This window comes from Bos indicus, chromosome 1, assembly GCF_029378745.1.
Source record: "Bos indicus isolate NIAB-ARS_2022 breed Sahiwal x Tharparkar chromosome 1, NIAB-ARS_B.indTharparkar_mat_pri_1.0, whole genome shotgun sequence".
NCBI classification, from domain to species: domain Eukaryota; kingdom Metazoa; phylum Chordata; class Mammalia; order Artiodactyla; family Bovidae; genus Bos; species Bos indicus.
In genome coordinates, this window is record NC_091760.1 from 81,547,893 (window position 1) to 81,572,380 (window position 24,488).

Sequence of the window (24,488 nt, forward strand, 5' to 3'; positions counted from 1 at the left end):
TTCACACACATACTGAGCAGTCTGTTAAAACTGAAGTCAGATCATATCACTGCCCTGTTCCACAATCTCTTCTGGTCTGCCCATCTGCTACTAGAGTCAAAAATCAAGGTCATTACAATCTGCACCCCTATCCTACTCTCAGACCTCATCTCCTGCTAATCTTCTTCTCATTTTTTCCCAGCCTTATTAGCCTCTTTGATGCCATCAAACAAGTGAAGGTCACTTTAACTGTAATATCTGTGCCTTTGCTCCGGCCTCTTCCTGCTGTGTTCCTCCCCTAGCTTTTCATATCATTCATTCCTTCACCTCCTGCAAGTGTTTGCTCAAATCACCTTCTCAGTGGATGTCACATTCTCTATCTAAAATGTTAAGCCTTACTTTCCCTACGTTTCATATCTTCCCACTCTGCCTTATGTTTCTCCTTGGTACTTCTCACCATCTGTCACACTATATAACTTAATTATTTAATTGCCTATCTCTTCCATTGGAATATTTTTGTTCACTGCTATGTCCTCAGTGCCCAGAAGAGTATCTGGCTCATAGCAGGCACCCAACAAACATTTGTTGAATGAATAAATGTATGCAAGACTTTTCTTACTTTCAAATTCAGCTCATGTAAAGTTTTCTGAGAGTCCAGGCACTGTGCTGGACACTGTAGAAGACATAAAGATGAGGAAGTACAGTTCCTGGCCTCCCTCCAGAATTACTTCCTACTGGCAGGGCCAAGTTTGAGAGCCATGACCCTGGAGTCACAGGATCTTAGTTTAGACTCCTACCTTTGCTACAAACCAGCAATGTGACCTTGAATATTTCACCTGCTTGAGCCTCAATTTCTTCATCTGTGAACTGAAGATAATAACAACCAAAAAGAAAGACCTTGAAGTTTACAGTTGAGTGGACTACATAAGATGATTTCTGAAAAATGTCTAAGACTTTAAGGACACTGAAAATAGTGCCTATTATTATTCCCCTTCTGTTCCCTTTCCCCAGAATGTTTTAAACTCAACTCCCTCTTCCCTGGTCCTGGGTCTTTTTATGAGGGCTAATTGCAGAAAAGCTACTGATCATCAGGACAAACTTGGGAGGAGGCTGGCCACTTATTTATTCATGTTGTCATCCTTCCAGTAGACCTTGAGTCGGTTCCTTCTCTGCTGGGTCCTAGGAAAGAGTCAACAGAGCCCATACCCTAGGGGCACACCTGAGAGGTGCTTTGGATAAAATGCATAAACCACCTGAGAGTAAAGCAGAAAGAGGATTGCCAGAACAGGGACCAGACTGAAAACGCACCATTGCAAAGAACATCCCTGAGGACAAACCATGCAGAAAGGATGCCAGAGGCAGCAAAGACCTTGCAGCCCCCAGTTGCCACCCCCACCTCCAAAAACATAGGAACAAAGACCAGTGGGGGGTGGTGTGAATCAGCCTGTCCGCCCTGAGGCTGACGAGTAGGAGGGCACAGTTTGGTCAGGGCTGCAGAGGGTGTGAAGGCCACAGGAGCTTACAGAAGCAGGGAGCAGCTTGGCTGCTATGAGCTTGCTGCCACCCCCGCCTCCATCAGGCTGCCCACCCCCCGCTCTTTATACCCTGGCATTTCTGTGTCCCAGGGGAGCTCCATCACTCTGATTTCATTCTCTCTCACAGTGTGGCTGGCTTCAAGTAGGTATAATGTGCCAGCACGGGGTTCAGAAACAAGGGTTTGAATTCTCTTGAGCTTGATGGCTTACTGCTGCTGAAATGTCTCAACGAGCAGTGAGTTAGCTGTTGGAAGGGGCAGGCTGCTTAGGAAAGCGAGGCCAGAAAGGAAAGTTTGTAGAGTGGCTGCATGTGGCCATGATAAGCATACCCTTGCCCGCTGGCACCACGTGATTCTCTGGAGAACAGAGTGCCACTGAAGACTCAAGAAAGTAGACAGAAACAGTGAAGCCAAGAAGATAGGGGGACCTGGTAGCATCTTAGCACGAAGCACAGCTCTGCCTCTTGCTTGAGCAAGTTATGTTTCCAGAATTATTTTTTCATCCACCGCATGACAGTAACAGTACCATCTCATATGGTTGTTTCAAGACTTAAGCAAGACAGTGATCAACAGACTCTTCATCTCGTTCTCCTTCCTTTTTAGCCTGTAGAAGAATTAACAATTGCTTAGCTAGTTTCCACATGAAAGTCACACTTTATGGGGAAAAAGAAAAAAAAGTCTGAGCAATGGCAGTGTCTAAGATATTACTCAGGGCTCTGAGAATTGCCAGTGTGCTGCACAGCGGTTGGTTATCTGCTTTGAGCAACGTACCAGCCACTTCCTACCCATCACACAATAACCAGGCAGCTACCCTGAACCTGGTCTGTACTGATAAAAAAACGTATTCTTTTGCAACCCAGATGTCACTAAAAGTGGCCCCTAGTCACATCTCCTTGCCTGTTGAACTTGAGGTGCTTAGAGGGACTGGCAGGGAGCAGGATGTCAGCCCCGGGGCCTGGACAGATAAAATGGCAGGAGCACTGGACCAGGAGTCGGAAGATGAGGCTTCTGGTTTCACTTTGCTGTGAAATGGCTGAGGCAGATTAACTTCCAGAGTCTTGGTGATGTAAGGCGATCAAGTCCACTCTGAGCTCTTCTGATGTGAATGCTCTGTGTTTCTGTGCCTGTTTTGTACCACTTTGTTCCCCAGGACAGGGCCATCAGTGATTGAACATGTGCTCAGTCATAACTGTTTCCTAAGTTCTAACAGTTTGTTGGTTTTTCTTCTATGGCACTCACCACTGTTGACCCTGTATTAGAATTATTTCAGTACCTTTACCACTGAGTCTCTTAAAAGTATGGACTCATGCCTAATTCACCAGTGTGTTCCACATTGGTGCCTAGCACTCTGTCTTGTACCTGGGAGACTCAGTACATATATATTGATTGAAAAGACCCCACAGTAATTGATGACAGCAAGTATACCAACTAGAGACCCAACATCCATTAAAATACTATTAGGAAATACCATGATAGGTGGTGTGGGGGATACAAAGATGGTATAAGACAAATCCCTACCTTTTAGCGTGTGTGTCATGAACAACTATAGGGTAGCAATGTGAGCGTCGCAAGTCAGGAACCAAGGTGGAAAAGTAGAGCAATTCAGGCACAAGAGATCATACTAGGCTTTCTGGAAGAGGTGGCATCTGAGTTGGGCCAAGAAAGTAGTTCATGTAAGTACATGAAAGCCTGGCCAGGAAAGAACACAGAGATCAGTGTGTAGAGGTACACGTAGAGAATCAGAGGAGAAAAGACCAGAATGGTCTCTGAGCTTGGAGTGGCTACAAACCTAGGTTGGAGTGGGATTATAGTAGAGCTTTGAATCCCAAAGTACTCAAGGAGTGAACAGGATGATCCACTGGACTGCAGCAATTCTGCATATTAGATCTTCTATTTACATCAATTTTTTTCTAATTTCTTTGTCTTTTATAATGTATAGTAGAGGAGCACAGTAACATGTATACAATGTGTAAGTGAAGATAAATGGGAGTGTATGTTTGAAAATCTTAACAGAAGGGCACATGATTTTAAAAGTTTGCAGACAAGTGATCTCAACTCTCCCATGGGTAATTAGAAGCTGAGGAAAGTTTTTGAGTTGGGAAGCAATCTGATCAGAATTGAGCTTTGGGAAGATCAACCTGGCAAGGATGGGAAAGATGAGAGGGCTAACAGATGGAAGTGGAGGCAGAGAAGGCTTGGAGGGGCATTGCAGTGGCCCAGATGGGATACATGAAACCGGAGTCTGAAACCAGGAATGTGAGGGCCTTCAACATTCCTTGTCAGGTTGGTGGCAGATGGGCCATGGATACAAAAAAGACCTGGATATGACAGAAGTTGCAAAAGAACAGCAGAAAGAAGGGAAGAGACAAGAATTGATCTCAGACAACTGGGAGTTCAAAGCTGAGCCTGGAATATTGAGAGGATAATGCTGCCATTGGCATTAACAGAAACTGCACAGTCAGGAGGCCTTCCCTTGTGGCACAGATGGTAAAGAATCTACCTGCAATGTGGGAGACCTAGGTTCAATCCCTGATTTGGGAAGATCCCCTGGAGGAGGGCATAGCAACCCATACCAGTATTCTTGCCTGGAGAATCCCCATGGACAGAGGAGCCTGATGGGCTATGGTCCACAGGGTCACAAAGAATCAGACAGGCCTGAGCAACTAAGCACAGCACAGCAGCACAGTCAGGAAGAGGAGCCAGTTTAAGAAAGAACCTAATAGCAGTTTACAGCTTGAGATCTTCTGGTCCAGCCCTACATAGTTTGCTGAAGAAAAACCCAAGGAGGAAAATGTGGTGGACCTTAGATTAGTCACAAGTTCTCCTGAATCTTACATTGGTCTTGTTTGAAGATCTTCCAGTTTTGGTTTTTTAAGAGCATTATGTAAGACTTCAACTGAATTTCATTTTTATTAAATCATTTAGTACACTCTATTTTCCAGAAATATTTTATGCTGATAGTTTTCAATTTGAGGCCAACCCCAAAAAAGTTAACAGAACATTTTGGAGCTCAAAGCTATATTGTCAAATAGTACTTGTTGATTAAAATGTGCAAAAGAAGGACAATGCAAAAAAAAAAAAGCCTTTTAAAATAAATTAATAATAAAGATGAGAAAATCTAAAAAAATATAATTGGATTTGTAACCCTCAAGAGAGGAGATTCGGAGGTAATGCACTGGAATCCAAATTGAATGGGTTAAGGAGGTGAGGAGAAGTGTGAAGGGGAAGGGAAGAAGCACAGGCTAGTAGCTCAAGCCACCAATAATTTCTTTGGAAGAGTGATCTGAACATGTTCACAGGTAGAGAAGCAGGTGCTGGGATACGCCATAAGAGGCAGAGAAGGTAAAATCCAGGGTCACATTGGGTGGGTTCCATTTGAAAAGTAGGAGAAGATTTTGCCATTGTGAACTAGGAAAATGGCAGAGGATGTGCAAGGAAGAGACATTCTGAAGTGTTGAGGTAGTGGAGACAGGACAGAAAGAGTATAAAATTCAGGAAAGGCAGAGAGAGAGAGATGGAGACTGAGAGCTATCCCAGAAATGTGAGCCCACCATTTGCTTGGAAATCCTTCCTCTGGTAAGAGCCTTCATTATCCTCTGTCCAACCAAATCAGGCTTCCTCCACTCTGCCAGGGAGATATTTGAACTGCCCACCCTGAAGCTAAAGAGAAGCCACCTTGCAAGCACCCTTCCAGTGTGGTCCAAAGAGTGTTGCTTGTTTTAAGGACCAAGACTTAGTATCACAAACCTGATGCTGCATGTGCCAGCCAGCTCCTGGTTCTGGGAAGACTCTCAGATCTTCCAGAAGAGACAAGGGGTTAAATGCTATTCACATTTTCAGGGAGAGCCAAGTAGCCTCCCAAAAAGGGATTTTTATCTCTATTGTTCACAAAAGCCTGCACAGCGGATCTTGGAGCAGCACTTCCTCAGATGATTTCCAGGAGCATCTGCCGATTTGATGAAAAATCTGATGCCATCAAAACCCAAGCCAGTGATGACTCACTGCGCACTGCTGTTGTCGGGTGTTTGCTGAGAGCAGCAGCTCTTTCTGGCAGTGCTCCCAACCTGGGACCAGAAGCCAGGCAGCACTGGGCAACATACAGCAAGGAGAGGTGCTCATCTGGGGCATGTTTCTTGGTTCCACCTTCTGTCCTTGGCATCCTGTTCTTCTCTCCTGGAGCCTTAAACCTTCACAAGGACATGTTTTGAGAACAACTAAGCCAGACACACACCCTCCCCTGTTATCTTGAGGTTTCTCCAAAGAAGGTCAATTATGAAAGTAATGAAAGATGGAGCCTGTCCCCTTTTTATTTTCTGGGACCTGAATCCCAAGGAATCACATCCCTCACAGTATAAGCGGAAAATTGACATACCACAGAAGAGCAATTGCTTTCCATTGTGTTTTCAACTACATCCTTCTTCATCTTTTTTTAATTGAAGTACATCTGATTTATGACATTATATTATTGTCATGTGTGCAGCATAGTGATTCAATATTTTTATAGGTTATGCTCCATTTAAAGTTATTACAGAATAATGGTTGTGTTTCCCTGTGCTATACAATATATCCTTGTTGCTTATTTATTTTATACATAGTAGTTTGAACCTCTTAATCCCATGCCCCTGTCTTGCCCTCCCCACTTCCCTCTCCCCTCTCTCCTCGTCTTCATCTTAACTAGGACTCCAGGGCACTGACCTAGCCCTGCTCATTAGAGTCAAGACCCTCATGTGGGGCTGGACTCAAGCAGAGCCCTCATTCCCAGGGCTCACTCTCCATTGCCCCCTTTTCTGCCTAAACTTAGACAAGTCTTGTTACCAAAGCCTGCTGTGGTTTCGTGTCCTACCAAGCCCCAACATGTAACCACCAGTTTTTTCTCTTACTTACATCCTACCCCTGCTCCTGTACCTGTCACTCTCTTTCACACGCTGAGCTTTCTCATTCCTGCCCCCAACAATCACTCCACTCCCTCCAACTTGCCTTTCCGCTGCCAGCTCCCCAATTCCTCCTTCTTCTCTCCCCACTCACTTCTCTGTCTTTCCATGTCTCTCCACTGACATTTCCCTCTTTATCCCTTCTCAGCCAATCAGCTATGATGTCTTCAAGCTGTTCATGAAGGCATACCTGGAAGTGGACCTTCCTCAGCCACTGAGCACACACCTCTTCCTGGCCTTCAGCCAGAAGCCCCGACAGAAGACCCCTGAGCACCCAAAGGAGGGAGCCAGCAACAGCGAGGCCAGTGGCGCAGGTACCTGGACCAGCATCCCCGAGACAGAAGGGAGATTTTGCAGCTCTGACCCACTTGCCACAGGCTCAGGCTGCATTCCCAGAGGATCCCTTGTGCGTGCTAACTTCACTATGGCGGGGAGGAGGGAATGCGGATCAAGGAATCAGGACTCCTGCCCTCTCAGGAAGTCCTGTCTGACAGATCTCTCATAATGCCTGCCACTCAGAATCAGAGAAGAGGGTGGGGAATAGGAGGCATAACATAATGTATGGCAGTGGGGGTGGGTCTTCCACAAAAGTTGCCAGTTCCTGGGGAGCGCAGTCAGCTTGTGTGCCCTGAGGGTGTTAGCGCGGGGAAGGTGTGGTGACTGCCTTTCTGGAGTTTGGGCTATAGCAGGGAAGACACAGCCAACTCCTATAAGTGAGCATGAATCCAGCAGACACCAGAGACACTGGTATACCCCAAGAGATCCAGACTTTGTGGGGTCTCCTACCTCCCAAAAAACCTAGAGGACAGGGGCTGATCATGATATCTTCTTTTTATTCCCCAGAATCCGACATACAGAATGCAGATAATGCTGCCAAAGCAGATGAAGCTTGTGCCCCTGATATGGGTGAGTCTTTGGGGGAGGAGTGGGCAGAACCTCATTCCTGGGGGGCAAGGGTAAATCTGACTAGCAATTTTGTCTCCATGTAACAGTATACCCTTGAAAAGTTCTCATCTACTCAGAAGGGCAGGTCAGGACTTCCGACAGCTCATTAGATGTTTACTTCTGATGGATCTGCCTAGCCAAAGGGTTGCGGGGGAAGGAGAATGCATAGGGGTTTGGGAGAAGGGGAGCAGAGAAAGAGAGACAGAGCCAGAGAGTGTGTGTGAAGTGGCTATAGGGCTGAGGTGGAGACGACTCTCTCATGGAATGGCTAAGAGGGCGTAGGGTGAGAAGGCGAGAACAGGCTTGGTTGATTTCCAACAATATTTGCATGCACGTGTTTGAACAAGTGGAGAGAAGCAAGAGAAAGCCGGCTAACATTGTTTTGACGATCCATTTGCCAGGCACCTACTTTTATTGCATGTTTCACCTCAGCCTTTGTAATCACGCCACTTCACACACTGAACTGAGGCGTTAAGAGATTCCATACCACTGTGTGACTGTGGACCTAGAGATTCAACCCAGGATTGTTCAGACCCCAAGCTGCTGCTCTTTCCTACACCGAGAGAGGAAGCAATGGTCTCTCCTGAGATGCCTAGACTAAGGTTTGTCTCCACATAAAGGCACCAGTCTGCTTAGGTCCTAAGGCAATGATCAAGGCTGTGCTCCTCGTGGGGCCACTGTCATCATGCCTGGCTGTCTGTGCACCGGCTCTTGGGTCATGATTGATGGAGAATCTTCCCTGGCACATTTATCAAAGGGAGGCCGTTCCTCCATTGACAGTCACGGTCCCAAGGGCAGAAGCTCCTAGGAAAGAAAATATAATCCTCCTTGACCTCTGTTCTAAGATATAATACAAATTTCCTGGGTACAATCAATTCAAGCTGGGTCAGACAATAAGACTATTGGCTAAGAATCTGGACTTCAGAGGTAGAGTTCTTGGGGTTGAGGCCAAGCTCTGACAATATCTATCTCTATGACCTTGGGTATGTTTGGATCATGTCTCTGGGCCTCAGTTTCCCCATCTGTAACATGAGATGACACTAAGTGTTAATACAGAGGTTAAGTGAGTTATGTGTATAAGATGCTTACAATAGTGCCTGGAACAGAGCAAATGTTCAGCAATTATCATTCAGGCCACCCTCCAGAAGTCACCCTATTCTCAATTCATTGTGTCTGTCAGAATCTCTTTCAGTCTATACCCTCAGTCTCCAAATGTATCCACTGGGCATCCCCTTTTCATGGAAGGACCCTCAGGGACTGTCTCCTTCCCAGGTTGCTTTTGGACTAAGGGAGACAGACCTCTTTTCCTTTGCATGATTGTTTGGAAAAGATTGATACACATTGGTGAACTCCAGCTCTTAAGATGTGCCCAACAGATAAAGAATGCAGTTTTAATGTATCTCTCTACTTACCTACCTACCTAGCTATAGTCCATGGGGTCACAAAGGGTCAGAGACACAACTGAGTGACTAATACTTTCAAACCTACCTCGATATCTATCTATCTAAATACATACATACCTGGCAGGATAGATTAAAGATAACACAGAATGAGAACTGACTGTAACAGGGACCTAGGATGAGAGAATTTCTTTAAGCCGATGCTGGATGTAGGTCTGATCTTTTTTTCTGGTCATGGCAAAAAGGGCAGCTAGAGGATTATAGAAGTTTCAGTGTGTCACTGAAGGACTGATGAGATCAAACACTCACTCCAGATGGAAAGCAGAACATGGTTGGGAAAGGAGACTTGCCTCTGGATCATAAACTAATCAAATTCCAGGCTTCTCCTAGAGCTTCAGAAAGCAAAATTCAAAGCCTCGCTGCCTCCCCGAGGTCTTCACGGCCAGTAGCAGGGCACGACTACAAAGTTTAGGCTCACCCACTCCTCTGCCCAGCATCTCACTCAGGCATGCTAGGTCCAGAGCCCACTGGTCAGAATGGATAGGTCATAAATAAATCTTAAATCTTATGTGTAATAGAGCATTTTATGACATAAATCATTCTATTCTGTAGTAGAAAGAAAAGCGTCAAACTGGAAGCTTTGAGACTCTAAACTCTCAGCAAGAAAATCAACTGAGAAAGCTGTCTTCTTCTTTACCCAGACTCTTCGTCCAGAGATTTTCTTAGTCCAAGTATCAGGAACTTTAAGAGGAGCCTGAGAGAAGTTACATTCATTCCCTGAGGTTCCAGATTGTCTGGACAGGGTTTTGTTTCTGTGGCTGAAGTTTCTAAGAATTTAGTGAGGGTTGTCATTATGTGATATCTGACGATAACAGAGGTTGGCTGGCTTATTTGACCACCATGCTTATTTGCTATATTTGTATCATTTTGACTCTCATAGTAACTTCCAGAGGAAGTTCTTCTCCTGGAGAAGTGATTTGTCAGATACTGTTTTCCTCTGCAGAGAGAATACTAGCCTTCTGTGGTTCAGTCATGAAAGGACAGTTATCTGACTGCTGGCCCAGGGCAGTGTACAACATTTTTTCATCTTTTGAGACTTGAGATTTTAAGTAGCAAATTATTTTCCTGTTGGGCCACCTTCCACAAATGTCTTAATTAGATGCCCCTGTTCAGCAGAAACAAGAATGTAGGGACAGGTGGACACCACAGAGAGGGGCCTCTGCCAACAAGAAAGAGCCAAGTTCTGGAGTCACTTTAGATCAGGCCATCTGTTGAAAATTTCACCCTTTTCCTGGTGCCCCAGCAGAAGCCAGAGGAAGAAACTTAATTCTCATTTGATATGGCCTATGTAGACCTACCAGATCAAGCTCCAAGCTCAGTTCTACAACCACCCACTTTAATTATTCATTCCTAGAACCAGGTGGGGGCATGGCTGGATCCATAAGCATAGCTGAGAGGGCCTTTCACCGAGTCCAGAGGTCAGCTCACGGCCTCGAGCAGCCTGTCCTTGTCAGAGTGTCAGCTCAGGAAAAGCCGATCTCACCCCTCCCTGAATGCCCAGGACAGAATGGGATACACAGCGTAAACTTCATTCTCCTGGTTTTTATTTGGTTCCTCAGGCAGTTGAGATGGTTCAGCAGCTTGGTCTACTGGAGTCTTAAGGAAAATCTCTCCATTTTTTAATTTAAAAGTAACACATTGTAAAGAAAAAAAAATTTTTTTAAGAGTATGGGAAAACGAAAGAAACAACAAAATCATCTAAATCTTCCAGTGCTGTCACACACACACACACACACACACACACACACACACACACCCCTATCCTTGTAGGGGTCTTTTTTTTACATAATTTTTTTATATAACTGGAATTAGATTGTATATATATGATTTTGGATCCAGATTTTTCACTTAGCATTATATTCAAAAACATTTTTCATGTCATTCATAACTTTTGTTAAACATCAATTTTAATACAAGTCTGTCTTTTAACAGATGAGAAGACTGAGGTTGGGTATGGGGAGTAAGCCTACTTTTACAAGATCACACATCATTTAGCACAAACCCAGGTTTCTGCTTCTAGTCTGGTATTCTTTCCACATTGCCCAGCTGGAAGGCATGAAGTAATGGAGAGACTTAGAAAGAAGGTGGAACAAGTCAGCTCTGCCCAAGAACCATCACTAAGAAGAGAGTGTGATGTGGCATCTGGATGGAACCTCTGTGCTCTGGAAGAGGGTAGTCCCTGAGGGATGTGCTCAATGGCCATGGGTTAGGGGTACTTCATGTAAGGTAGCATGAGCAGGTGGGACACCACTGGGACCGCATGCCACTCAATCCTTCTGCACCCCAGCATTTCCACTGCTGGACTGAACAGTAGGCCAAACTGAGGACTTAAACAATGGCTCAAGATCCAGTCACAGCTCTGGTAACCAAAATGTCTTTGCAAAAGGATAATGTTAACATTTTTAACTGAAGTATGGTTGATTTATAACACTGTGTTAGTTTCAGGTGTATTCAGGTGTATAAAGTGATTCAGATGTATATTTTTTCAGATTATTTTCCATTATAGGTTATTACAAGATACTGGATATAGTTTCCTGTGAATGCATGTGTGCTAAGACACTTCAGTCGTGTCCAACTCCTTGCAACCTTATGGACTGTAGCCCACCAGGCTCCTATGTCCGTGGGCTTCTTCAAGCAAGAATACTGGAGTGGATTGCCATGCCCTCCTCCAGGGGATCTTCCCAATCTAGGGATGGAAACCACGTCTCTTAGGTCTCCTGCATCGGGTTCTTTGCCCATAGTTTTCTGTACTATACAGTAAATCATCATCGCTTACCTGTTTTACGTATGGTAGTGTATATCTCTTCATCCCATCTCCTATTTATTCCTCCTCCCACTCCCTGTATTATTTTTTAGATTCCGCAGATGAGTGATATCATATAATATTTCTCTTTCTCTGACTGACTGACTTCGCTTAGTATGATATTCTCTAGACCCACCCACATTGCTGCAAATAGTATTATTTCATTCTTTTTAAATGGCTGGATAATATTCCATTGTTTATATACAAACCACACCCTCTTTATCCATTCATCTGTTGATGGACACTTAGGTTGCTTCCACATCTTGGCTATTGTAAATAGTGTTGCTGTGAACATTGGGGTGTGTGTGTCATTTTGAATTAGAGTTTTTGTCTTTTCCCAGAAGTGGGATTGCTGTATCATGTGGTAGTTCTAGTTTTAGTTTTTTAAGGAACCTCCATACTGGTTTCCATAGTGGCTATAGCAATTTCCATTCCCACCAACAGTGTAGGAAGGTTCCTTTTTCCCCATATATTCTCCAGCATTTATTATTTGTACAATTTTTAATGATGACTCTTCTGACCAGTGTGAGGTGATACCTCATTGTGACTTTGATTTCATTTCTCTGGTAATTAGTGACATTGAGCTTTCATTTCATGTGCCTGTTGGCCGTCTATATGTTTTCTTTGGAGAAATATCTATTGAGGTCTTCTGTCCAATTTTTGATTGGGTTCTTTTCATATTAAATTGTATGAGCCATTTGTATATTTTGGGCTTCTCTGGTGGCTCAGACAGTAAAGAATCTGCTTGCAATGCAGGAGACCCAGGTTCAATCCCTGGGTCAGGAAGATCCCCTGGAGAAGAAAATGGCAACCCACTCCAGTATTCGTGCCTGGAGAATCCCATGGACAGAGGAGCCTGGCGGGCTACAATCCATGGGGTCACAAAAACTTGGACACGGACTGAGTGACTAACACACATTTGTCAAATATTTAAAATATTAACCTCTTGCTAGTTGCATCATCTGTCACTGACAGATGATTTTCTCCTGTTCTGTAAATCATCTTTTCATTTTGTTGATGGTTTCCTTTGCTGTGCAAAAACTTGTATGTTGATTATTATTTGATTTTAAGTTTATTTTTTCTTTTGCCTTGGAAAAATGATCTAAGAAAATACTGCTCTGATTTATGTCAGATAATGTTTTGCCTATGTTCTCTTCTAAGAGTTTTTATGGTGTCCTATTTTATATTTAGGTCTTTAAACCATTTTGAGTTTACTTTTGTATGTGGTGTGAGGGTGTATTCTAACTTCATTGATTTACATCTGGCTCTCCAGCTTTCCCAACACCATTTGCTAAAGAGACTATCTTTTCTCCACTGTATATTCTTCTGTTCTTTATTGAAGATTAATTAGCTTCAAGTTAAGTGAAGTGAAGTGAACTTGCTCAGTCATGTCTGACTCTTTGAGACCCCATGGACTGTAGCCTACCAGGCTCCTCAGTCCATGGGGTTTTCCAGGCAAGAATACTGGAGTGGGTTGCCATTTCCTTCTCCAGGAGATCTTCACAACCCAGAGATTGAACCCGGGTCTCCCTTATTGTAGGCAGACGCTTTACCGTCTGAACCACCAGGAAGTCCTCAAGCATATGGGTTTATCTGGGCGCTCTCTGTTCTGTTCCATTGATCTATATGTCTGTTCTTGTGCCAATACCATGGTGTTTAGATTACTGTACCTCTAAAGTCCTGGAGGGTTATGCCTCCAGCTTTGCTCTATTTCCTTAGGATTGCTTTGGCAATTCTGGGTCTTTTGTGATTCCGTCTAAGTTTCACTACTATTTGTTCTAGTTCTGTAGAAAATGTCATGGGTAATTTGTTAAGGATCACATTAAATCTATAGATTGTGTGGGGTAGTGTGGTGATTTTAACAATATTAATTCTTCCAATCCAAGAGCATGGGGTATCTTTCCATTTCTTTGAATCATCTTTGGTTTCCTTTATCAATGTTTTATAATTCTTACCTCCTTTGTTAGATTTATTCCTAAGTTTTTAATTGTAATTTTAAATGGGATTTAAAAAATTTTTTCTCTTTCTGATATTTCATTTTTAGTGTAAAAAAAAAAGCAACAAATTTTTTCTGTGTATTAATTTCACATCCTGCTACTTTACCAACTCAGAGAAGGCGATGGCACCCCACTCCAGTACTCTTGCCTGGAAAATCCCATGGACAGAAGAGCCTGGTGGGCTGCAGTCCATGGGGTCGCTAGGAGTCGGACACAGCTGAGCAACTTCACTTTATTTTTTCACTTTCATGTGTTGGAGAAGGAAATGGCAACCCACTCCGGTGTTCTTGCCTGGAGAATCCCAGGGACGGGGGAGCCTGGTTGGCTGCCGTCTGTGGGGTCACATGGACTGAAGTGACTTAGCAGCAGCAACTTTACCTTCATGTACTAGTTCTTATAGGTTTTGCATGAAGCCTTTAGTGTGCTCCATGTAGAGTATTGGGCTTCCCAGGTGGCTCAGTGGTAAAGAATCTGCCTGCCAATACATGAGGCTCAGGAGACATGGGTTTGATCCCTGGGTCAGGAAGATCCCCTAGAGAAGGAAATGGCAACCCACTCCAGTATTCTTGCCTGGGAAATCCCATGAACAGAGGAGCCGGGCAGGCTTCAGTCCATGGGGTTGCAAAAGAGTTGGACACGACTGACTTAACAACAGCAACAATGTAATAAAGTATTACATTATCTGCACATAATTTTGTTTTAAAACAGCTTTGTTGAGATACAGTTGGCATAAAATGAATTATACACATTTAAAATGTACAGTTAATAAGGTTTTATGTCTATATTCATCAATAAAATCAGCACATACCAATATAATGAAGTTATTCATCAGGCTCAAAAATTTCCTTTATAGTCCCTTTTTCCCACCCTCCTTATATGTCCACTTCCATTTCTATACAGCCACTGATCTGCTTGTGGTCACTATAGACTAGATTGCATTTTCTAGATTTTATATGAATAGATTGATACTGTATGTACTTTTTCCCATCTGGCTTCTTTCATTCAGCATAATTTAAAAATTCATCCATGTTGTTCGGTATATCAATAATTAGCGTATTTTTATTGCTGACTAGTATTTTAGTATACACATAGATATTCCACAATTTGTTTATCCATTCATTTATCAATGGACATTTGGGTTATTTCCAGCTTTGGGCTATTAAAAATAAAATGAATATTCATATACAAGTCTTCATAGAGACAGCTTTCATTCCTTTTGAGTAAAGACCTGGAAGTAGAATGTTTAGGAGTATTATGTGGTCTTAATGACTTGACCTCTTTATTATTATGAAATGACTTTCTTTATCCCAAGTAATAGTCTTTGTTTTGAAATTTGTTTGATAAGTGTGAGTTGCTAAGTCGTGTCCGACTCTTTGTAACCCAGTGAACCCACCAGGCTCCTCATAACTGATAAAACCACCTTAGTTAACTCGTGTTACCAGAGTATATCTTATTTCATTCTTTTAATGTATTTGTGTCTTTATATTTAAATTGACTTTCTTATAGGAAGTATGTTTTGGGGTCTTATTTTTTAATCCATTCTGACAATATCTGCCATTTAGAGTTTTAGAACATTTACATTTATTGTGATAATTGATGTAATTAGGTTTACAACTACTATATTGCTGTTTTCTTTTTTCCAATCTCTTCTTTTATTCCCATTTGCTCTTTTTTCTGAATACCTTTAAATTAATTGAATTTTTATTATTTTACTTTATATCCTTTTTTATCTTAGTTTTAACTATGCCAGTGTACCTTCAAGTAGTAGTATTTTATTTTACATATACTATAAGAAATTTACAACAATATACTTCTATTTCTCCACGTCTTTGTGCTTTTTTACTTCAACATGTTGTCAACCACACATGTCATTATTGTCATAGTTAGCTATCTTTTTAAAAGATTTTAAAAGCTGTCTTTTTAAAAAATATAAACTAAATCTTTATATTTTTATATTATGTATTAAAATATATTTTTTATATTTTTATATTAAATCTAAATATTCTTTATATTTATCTACATGGTTTACTAGTTTTAATGCTCATCATTCTTGTGTGTAAATCCAGGTTTCCATAGATTGTAATTCTAGTAAAAAGATTTCTTTTACCATTTCTGGTAATGTAGCTCTCTATAGCTTGTACATTTGAAAAGTTCTTTATTTAGCCTTTTTTTCCTAAAGATATTTTGCAGAATCAAGAATTCTAATTTGACAGGTTTTTTTTCTTTTAGTGCTTTTTAAAAGATGTTGTTCCACTGGCTACCAGCATGCTTTGTTTCCAGTAAGAAAAATACAGTCATTCTTATCTTTGCTTCTCTCCACATCAGATGTTTTTTCTCTGGTTTCTTTTATGATTTTCTATCACTGATTTTAATCAATTTGATTTTGGTGTTCCTTGGTGTAGTTTTATATATATTTCTTATGTTTGGGTTTCATTGAGCACCTTGTGTCTGAGGTTCTCTAGTTTTTATCAAATAACAAATCTGGGAAAATATCAACCATTATTTCTTTAATATTTTTCTGCTCCTGACTCTTCTTTAAGTATTCCAATTACATGTTTATTTGACTACTTGAAGTTGTCCACCGGCTCACTGGTATGATACTTTTTTTTTTTTTAATATAGTCTTTTTGGCTAGTTTCTGTTGCAATGCTTCAAATTCACTAATCTTTCCTTCTGCAATATCTGCTGTTAACACTGCTCAGTATATTTGTATTTTTCATTTAACATCATATCTAGACACTTGATGTGAACATCATAAAATATCTTTCATGTCTCTACTTAACATGTTCAATCTTTCCTCCAGCTTCTTGGATATATAGAATGTAGTTATAATAACTGTTTTAAAGTTTTTGTCTATTATATCATGTATATCATTCTGGATCCATTTCAATAGATTTTTCTCATTATTATTATTCATACTTGCTTTGTATACATGGCAATATCTTATTGAATGCCAGACTTTGAAAATTTTGCAGTGTTGGTACTAGAAATTTTTGTGCTCCTATAAATATTCTTGAGCTTTGTTTTGGGATACACTTCGGTTTACTTGGAAATAGTTTGACCTTTAGGGGTCAAGCTTTTAAAGCTTTGTCAAATCTGACCAGGGAGGCATTTTCTCTAGGGCTAATTTTGCCCAGTTATCAAGGCAAAACTCTTCTGAGTACTCTACTTAATGGTTCATTAATTATAGGAGATTTCTACATTGATTGCTGGAAATAAACAGTATGCCTTGTTCTCTGTGCAGTCCAGGGATTGTTCCCTCTCATCTGGATTCCTTCCCCAGCCTCAGGTAGTTTCCTTACACATGTGTGCTGATCACTACTCAGATGAGTAATTGAGGGAACTCTCATCCAGTTACTCAAAAGGACCTTCTGCAGAGACAGCTGGAGTTCTCTCTGTGCAGCTGCCTCCCCTCCAGTGCTCTGCTCTGTGAATTCCACACACCGTGAGCTCCCCAGACTCCCAGCTCCATCTCTGCAACTCACAGAGATTTCCAGGACCTCCCTGGGTTTCCCTCCTTGTGCCATAGTCTAGAAACTTTCCAGTCAGTAAGATGTGGCATTTGCAGGGATCACCTCAATCATTTCCCATCTCTTGGGATCACTCTTTGGTGCTGGCCATAGTCAATGTCCTATGAACCATTGTTTTGTATCTTTTGTCCAATTTTTTAGTTGCATCAGTAGGAGGATAAAACTGGTCCCTCTTATTCCAAGTGGGTCACTATAATAGTGTTTTATTGAATGAATAATTTGAGGATATAACAGTAACTTGAGCTACCTGATACAAGGAATTTTTCACATTTGTCTTATATATTTAAGTTTTTCCGTAACTTTAACTCCAGAGAGATTTTCGTACTTCTATGCATATGTAATTTCATAGCAATTTCCTCCATCTCACTGTCCTTGTTTTGATTTCATCCTATTGTGTTTTCATCTCAATTGGCTCACCCCTGAGGCTTTCTACTCCTGTTTAATAGAGGTTGCACCTTCTTGCAATCTACTGAGTGTCCTGCCCAGTAAGAAATCATTTCCAGAGATATGGTCCTCTGAGATTTCAGGATAAAACTTCCTTTCCTTGTTTTGCAGCTCTGTTTCATGGATTCCATCATGGTCTCTTCACAGGGCCCTCTGTGCCATACAAAGTATGTCAGCGACCTTTGGTCTCACCCACTGTCCATCTGGGTGATGGGTAATTCCCTTCTCAAGCCACAGCTAACCTCTAGGACCTGGAAGGCTTTCATGTAGCACAGCTCTGTTGGCCTGAGATGAACTGTTTGCCATTGCTTGGCATTTTGCTTCTCTAAATAGCGTACTGGTGGCATTGCTTCCCCCAGCAGGCATTACTATCGAGGTTGTCACTCCCTCTGCTTATGCCTTCAAGACCCTGTTACCTGGTAGTACAACACTTAGGTTGCATTTTCCAGTACCAGTCTTCCTTTTACTGTTTCCTGTGGTTTTTGTGAGTTGTACCCCCTTATTCAATATTATGATCATGGATGTGAAGAGGGTGGGGAAAGAGAGATGGCCCTTAAAGTGCCTCAAAAAAGTATAATTCACACAGTAAAATATAGGTATCTGGTTTTCTGGTTAGTATTAATGTTAATAATATCAGATTTCTTAATCTGATAATAACCAGAGGACAAAGAAATGGTTTTCCTATTATTAGCACTAATCCAGTCACTTGGTCTTGTCTGACTCTGTGACCCCATGGACTGTAGACCCCAGGCTCCTCTGTCTATGGAACTTTGCAGGCAAGAATATTGGAGTGGGTTGCTATTTCCTCCTCCAGGGAATCTTCCCAACCCAGGGATTGAACCCAGGTCTCCTGCATTCCAGACATATTCTTTACCATCTGAGCCACCAGGGAAGGCCTTTCCTACCTATAAGAATGAAAAGAAGGAAATTTTCAGAGGGAAAACTTACTCTACTCCTGTGGTATATTAAGTCACTTTCTGCACTTTCTTTATGCTACTGATTAGGCTTTCAGTAAGTGAAAATTCTTCCTAGTTTCTGGAAATTAGCTGATTGTTGATCCCAGTTTTCTCTTTTGAACTTTTATCTTTTTTATTTATCTTTAAATGCACTTGAGAAGAAAATTGTGAAGGGGTATGTTGGTACATAACCAATAGTCTGGATTTTTGGAGTCCCAGCTAAAATTATCTCTTTGATGTATTCCCCCCAAAATTAAGCTAAATGACATTTACCTGATTGATATTACTAAAATCACTGTCATCTTTTCTAAAAATTCACATAGCATAAGGGAATTTCTTATATGGCTATAGACTCTTTAAAGGGTCAGAATGCAGTTCTTTCAAAAAGTATGAAGCTTACAAACTGGATTTCTAGGACCTCTGATTTAATCATACCTTTTTTATTTGATCAAAAGCATCATCCATGCCTTTGAAGACATTTATATAAAATTCTTGCCTCTTCCATGAAAAGAATGGAGCAACAAGGGTTTCATATTTACTAAACCTTGTGTCCTTGGATGCTTTCATTTTGCACGATGCAGAAACAAAGATCACTGAGAAGCAAGTGCCTGCTAAGAACCAAGCGGCTGCGACCCCTGTGGGGAACCTTGTTGCTCCGTCTTCAGGCTCAGAATCCCCCATAGTCTACCTGAAGGATGTCGTGTGTTACCTGTCCCTACTGGAGTCAGGGAGACCTCAGGATAAGCTAGAGTGTAAGTACATACCCTGTCAAGGGGCTTTGACTTTTTCCTAGAGGAAGACCTAGTGTCCTCTCCATCCTTCTAAACTGAGGTTGATCTGGGATCCTGGGGGTGGGTACTGCCTCCTTGAGGGAGGTCGTCTGCCCTGTCACCAGTAGTGACATAAACATTTCCTAGAATCTACGCTGGACCACAGTACCAGTTGTACAGGGCGGGGGTGCATTTGACACCTTGGTATTGAGAATCAAGATCTGGAAAGGGAAGGGGTCTTTAAAAGAGGTGAAGACTCCCTTTCTTTGCTGGCACGATTTCCTGAAAGCCTCTAATCAGAAAGCTGCTGCCTCCCCTTAGAAGATTTTTCAAGGGAAGATTTGCAACATCTGTTTTCCTTCCCCTGTTCCATGCCCAAGCAATTCTTGAACTATGAGGAAGCCTTTTTTTTCCTTGAGACCTAATCAACCTCTACCTTGTTAAAGCTTATTTCTATGTCTTCACCCATCCCAACTCCAAGTGTTTTGGCCTCTAGAGAAAGAAGGCTAGTTAATTAAGGGAGTTGAGCTTGGTTTTAAAAACAAGTCTTCAGAAGGAGAATAATAGCAGAAAGGAAAGCCCACAAAGAGCAGTCTCGCAGACAATCACTTTGGAGATGGTCTCGCTGGCCTCTGCGAGCCTACAGGCAAACTTTACAGTAGCTTATAGGTAGGTCTTGTTTAAAAATATATATTATTTTGGTTTCTCTTAGGATCTTAGGAGACTTAAGGGAAAAGTATACGCATTATAGCAAAAGTTAGAATTCCAGCCAATAATCAGAATAGTCAACGAAATAAACATTAGCAAGAAGTCTGGCAGAGGTTAACCCTTGCCAAAAACAAAATGAAACATTTGCTCATTAACCAAGCTTAAAATCTACCCCATAGGTTTGATAATAATTGCCAGTCTTAAGTGATAATTTGGAAGCAAATGTACCAGATTTCTGTTTGTACTGACTAATGTTAAAAGGGAAATGTCAGATTATTTCCCACATTCAGTTGGATTTGGGGCATTGTATTTGTTCATAACTACCAGAGAGGATATGGCAGACTCTTTCATATGAGTGCCTCTCAGACTGAGTCCTGTAATGGTAATAAAAATAAACTGATTTTAAAAGCTTTTTCTTATAGAAAAATGTAAGTACAGATAAAAGTAGAGAATGCAAAGAACTTCCCTATATCCATCAACCACCTTCAGCAATTACCAGCTTCTGGTCAGTTGTGTTTTATGTGTACCTCCTACTCATTTCTCCTGCACCAGATTATTTTGAAGCCAATTTCAAATATCATATAATTTCATTTGTAAATATCTCAGTATGTACCTCTGACATATGACTTTTCCTTAAATATAATCATAACACTGTTATCACATCTAAAGAAAATGATTCCTTACTATTTTCAAACATTCCGTTTTCATTATTTTCAGTATTCATTGTTTTCCCATCATGGTAAACAATTCAAATGTTGTTTATTTGAATTGGAGGTCCAAGTAAAGTCCATACACTTTACTTTTTTTCCCTGAAATTTTTTGTTGCAGAAACTTGGTCATTTGTCCTTAAAGTTTTCTTTAATTAAGACAAATAAATTCAAATCATCTCAGATTTTAGTGACTGAAACCAAGTTAAACCTTTAAAAAAAAATAATGGTTTGTGTGTGTATAGGAAATGATAGGCTGAAATTTCACCTATTATCAGTGTAATTAAAAAAACTCGACATCGAACATCTCATTTTTGCTAAACACTTTAAATGCACTATTAACCTCACAGTAACCCTAGAAAAGTGACATGATTTTTGTCATTTTATATATATATATATATATATATATATAATTTTGTCATTTATATATAAGAAAGCATGGAAAAGTTAGATGACTTGCCCAAGGCCATGCTTCTAAAAAAAAGGATGCTTGCTCATACTTCCTTGTTCTACTCCTCACAGTAAGACCAAAGTGGGCTCCACATTAGTGCCACCTGGGCCCAGAGTGTCTCTAGGACATTCAGAGGAGCCACAAAGAATCAGAAGCCCATGACCCTACTTTTAAATAATTTAAATTCCAACCAGAGACACATCACTGTATACACAAGGTCCAGAGACATAAAACATGTAGAAGGAAGTGACAACACAAGGGCAGATTAACAAATTAACAGGAGTGCTGTGACCCTGTGGGTACATCCCGAGAGGTCCAGAGTAGTTACATGAGTGAAGGGTCGGTCAGGGGAGGCTCCATGGAGAAGGCTGGCACAAGGGAACATTTCAAAGGATAGGAAGGAAATGAAGACATTTTCAGCTCTGCTCCCCACCCTGCTTACTTCTGAGACCACAGACAGAATCTCTACCTTTTAGATTAATTAAACAGCAAGTTTCCAAATCTCATAAATGAACATTTAGTCCTTTCCCCAAAATTCATTCCCAAATCTTTCTTATCCTCCATCACTTCTCTACAGTTAGAACATGGCAGAGGATGTTTCTGAATCACATGTTGACATTTTAGAAAAAGAAATACAATAGTTTCTATAATAGTAACTACTTCATAATATTATTGAGAATTAAATAGTAATAATGATAGGTGCATAAGATGATATATTATACATATTAAATACCATATATAAATATTCATTAATGAAAGAAAATAAAAATAACATCTGTTGAGTGTTTCCTACATTCCAAGCACTATAGATTTTGGTGTATCATTTACATATTAGTCCTCATTTGAAAAAAGACTTAGGATAAAGAAACTATTTTAATCTCCATCTTACAGATGAAGAAATTGAATCTAAAGAAGACAAGTGACTGTTTTGATGTGCTAGAGGTGGTGGGACAGGGCCATGGTCTGAAACTGTCTAACTTCACACCCTTCCTATGTGCAGTGGAAGCAGTGCCCCGTCTATCACTCCAGTGTCTGCCCACCACCAGCAGGGCATCTGCTTTGCGTTGTGTTCCCATGATGCTGAGAGGTGTGAATGCTCATAGGGAATCACTCATGATCCAGATCTCATCAGTCAAAGAGACTGAGCCAAGAGCTTAGACAGTCCTAGAAGCCAGATGGCTTGGTTCTCCTCTCTCTTCCCACCCTCTTTGTGAGGAAGCAGACTCTGTGCCTTGGAGGGTGGGTTAGTTGGCTGCAACAGACTTCGCCCCAGTGATGGTCAGAACTGACCTAAAAACTGGCAGCAAAGTCTCAGCCCATCCGTGGTGCCTGGAAGACCTCCTCAAGCCTCACCTTTGTGTTTCTTACAGTCATGTTTCGTCTCTATGATTCGGATGAGAACGGTCTCCTGGACCAAGCGGTAAGCTCTCCAAATATTCCTCCAAGATGCAAGAAAGGCTAGGGGAGAGGGGAGCAGGTGAAGGGAGAGTTCAAAAACTTCCAGTTCCACCATCATCAGAATACCTGTGTCTCAATATGAGATGCAGAGATGAATAGAAGCCCCCTCCTTCTAACATCCAAAGAGCCGGGCCAGAGGAGAGTGAATGCCAGCTTGCCTTTTCATTCCAGGAGCCCAAATTGTAAAATCTCAGATTGGGGAGATGTAAAATGTAGTTACCTTCCCAGTTGGTTCAGAAATTCCCCCTTCAGTTTCCTACTGAAGTTCAAGAGTGGAGGAAAGGAGGTGGGGAGAGGCAGCGAGACCAGGGCAGGAAGACAGGAGGAAGGCAGGTAACTTCTGGTGAGCTTGGCCATCGCCCTTGCCTTCTTCTCACATCCTAGGCACTAGCACTAGGAGTCTTACTCTATCTTCTCCAAGCACATCATCCCATCCCACCAAACCTGGGAAGCCTGAGTCTTGCCCCCACCTTCTCTCAGGAAGAGGCAGGAATAGGGTGGGGATCATAGGGTGAGAAGAAGGGCAGAAAAGGAAGAAGGCAGAGAGTGGAGAGGGCAGACAGAATCAGACAGGTCCTGTTCTCATGACTGGCAGGGTCAGAGATGGGATGCATTCCCAGAAAGGCTCTGAGGTTGAAGTGCATGGAGCTGAGACAGCCCAGAGGGACGAAGAAAGGGAAGCACTCCACTAGACCAACTGCATCATCCCAGTTCCCTCTCAACCCTAGATGGTCCTAATGGGATCCCTATTTCAGTGCTGTCGGTTGGATCATGCAAGGGAACCACCGGAGAATCGTGGACTCTTAAACATTTGTTTAACGCCCATTGATTATCTCATATACGTCAGGCACTGGTCTAAGCCCTGGGGATGTATCAGTGAGCCAATGGACAGAGATGCAGGTCCTCGTAAAGCTTTCATTCTAACGAAAACGCACACACTGCAAAGTGTAGTCAACTATGTGTTCAATACACATGTGTACCAGAGGAAGATAAAGAAGGGAAAGGAAGTGTTGGATGAGCTTCAGTTTTAGCAAGAGGAGCTAAGGAAGGACTCCCTGAGGGAAGGACATCTGAGCAGATCCTTGAAGGATTTGAAGGGAGTGAGTCATGGGGAATCACCTCCCAGGCAGAGGGAGCAACAAGGGCACAGGTCCTTGAGGGGTGCCTGGAATACCAGCAGATTAAGGAGGAGGCAAGAATGAGTGGAGCAGGAGGGGTGAACAGATGAGGTCAGAGAAGTAATGAGAAGGGACAAGACATTTGCAAAGCATTCTCAAGCCTTACAGGTGATTCCAAGGGTTTTCTCTCGAGAAGTGGAGAACCATTGCAGTTTCTGAGCAGACGAGTGACATGATTGACTTAGGTCCTCAGAGTCTCTCTAGCTGCTGTGTTGAGTCTAGACTGTAGGAACGTAGGCAGTGCCTCCAGTTGGGAGGCTGTAAAAATAAGCAAGACAAATGAAGGTAGCTTGCCTTAGGGTAGCAGCATTGCAGGTGGTGAGAAGTGGTTAAATTCTGGATCTGTTTGGAGGGTACCATTGGTGAACTGAAGCAAGTCTCAAAGTAGTTCTGTCTCTCAACTCCCCACCAAGACCCCTTGGCAGTTGGATATCCAGCCTCTTTGTGAACACTCCCACTAATGGAGAATTCACCTATTACCTTAAAACAGCCAATCCACTGCTGAGGATGATGTTAGAGGGGGCATCTTTCCGGCATCAAAGCCACCTCTAGGCCACCAGGGAAATTTTCAGTACAAAACTCAATTCTGCCCTTCTCTCCCCTCCCCCAACCCAATGGTGAGGTCAAAATAGGCCAAC

At 41.9% G+C, this 24,488-nt stretch overlaps 1 protein-coding gene across 3 annotated transcripts in view; it reads left to right on the top strand.

Moving 5' to 3' along the window:
• Nucleotides 1-24,488, top strand: part of DGKG (diacylglycerol kinase gamma) — a 226,518-nt gene that overhangs the window by 68,229 nt on the left and 133,801 nt on the right. For all 3 annotated transcript variants that reach the window (XM_070790495.1, XM_070790500.1, XM_070790489.1), the window contains exons 4-7: nt 6,593-6,758; nt 7,288-7,350; nt 19,160-19,330; nt 22,585-22,634. In XM_070790495.1, coding sequence (XP_070646596.1) covers nt 6,593-6,758; nt 7,288-7,350; nt 19,160-19,330; nt 22,585-22,634 — 450 coding nt within the window. The remainder of the gene's footprint in view (nt 1-6,592; nt 6,759-7,287; nt 7,351-19,159; nt 19,331-22,584; nt 22,635-24,488) is intronic.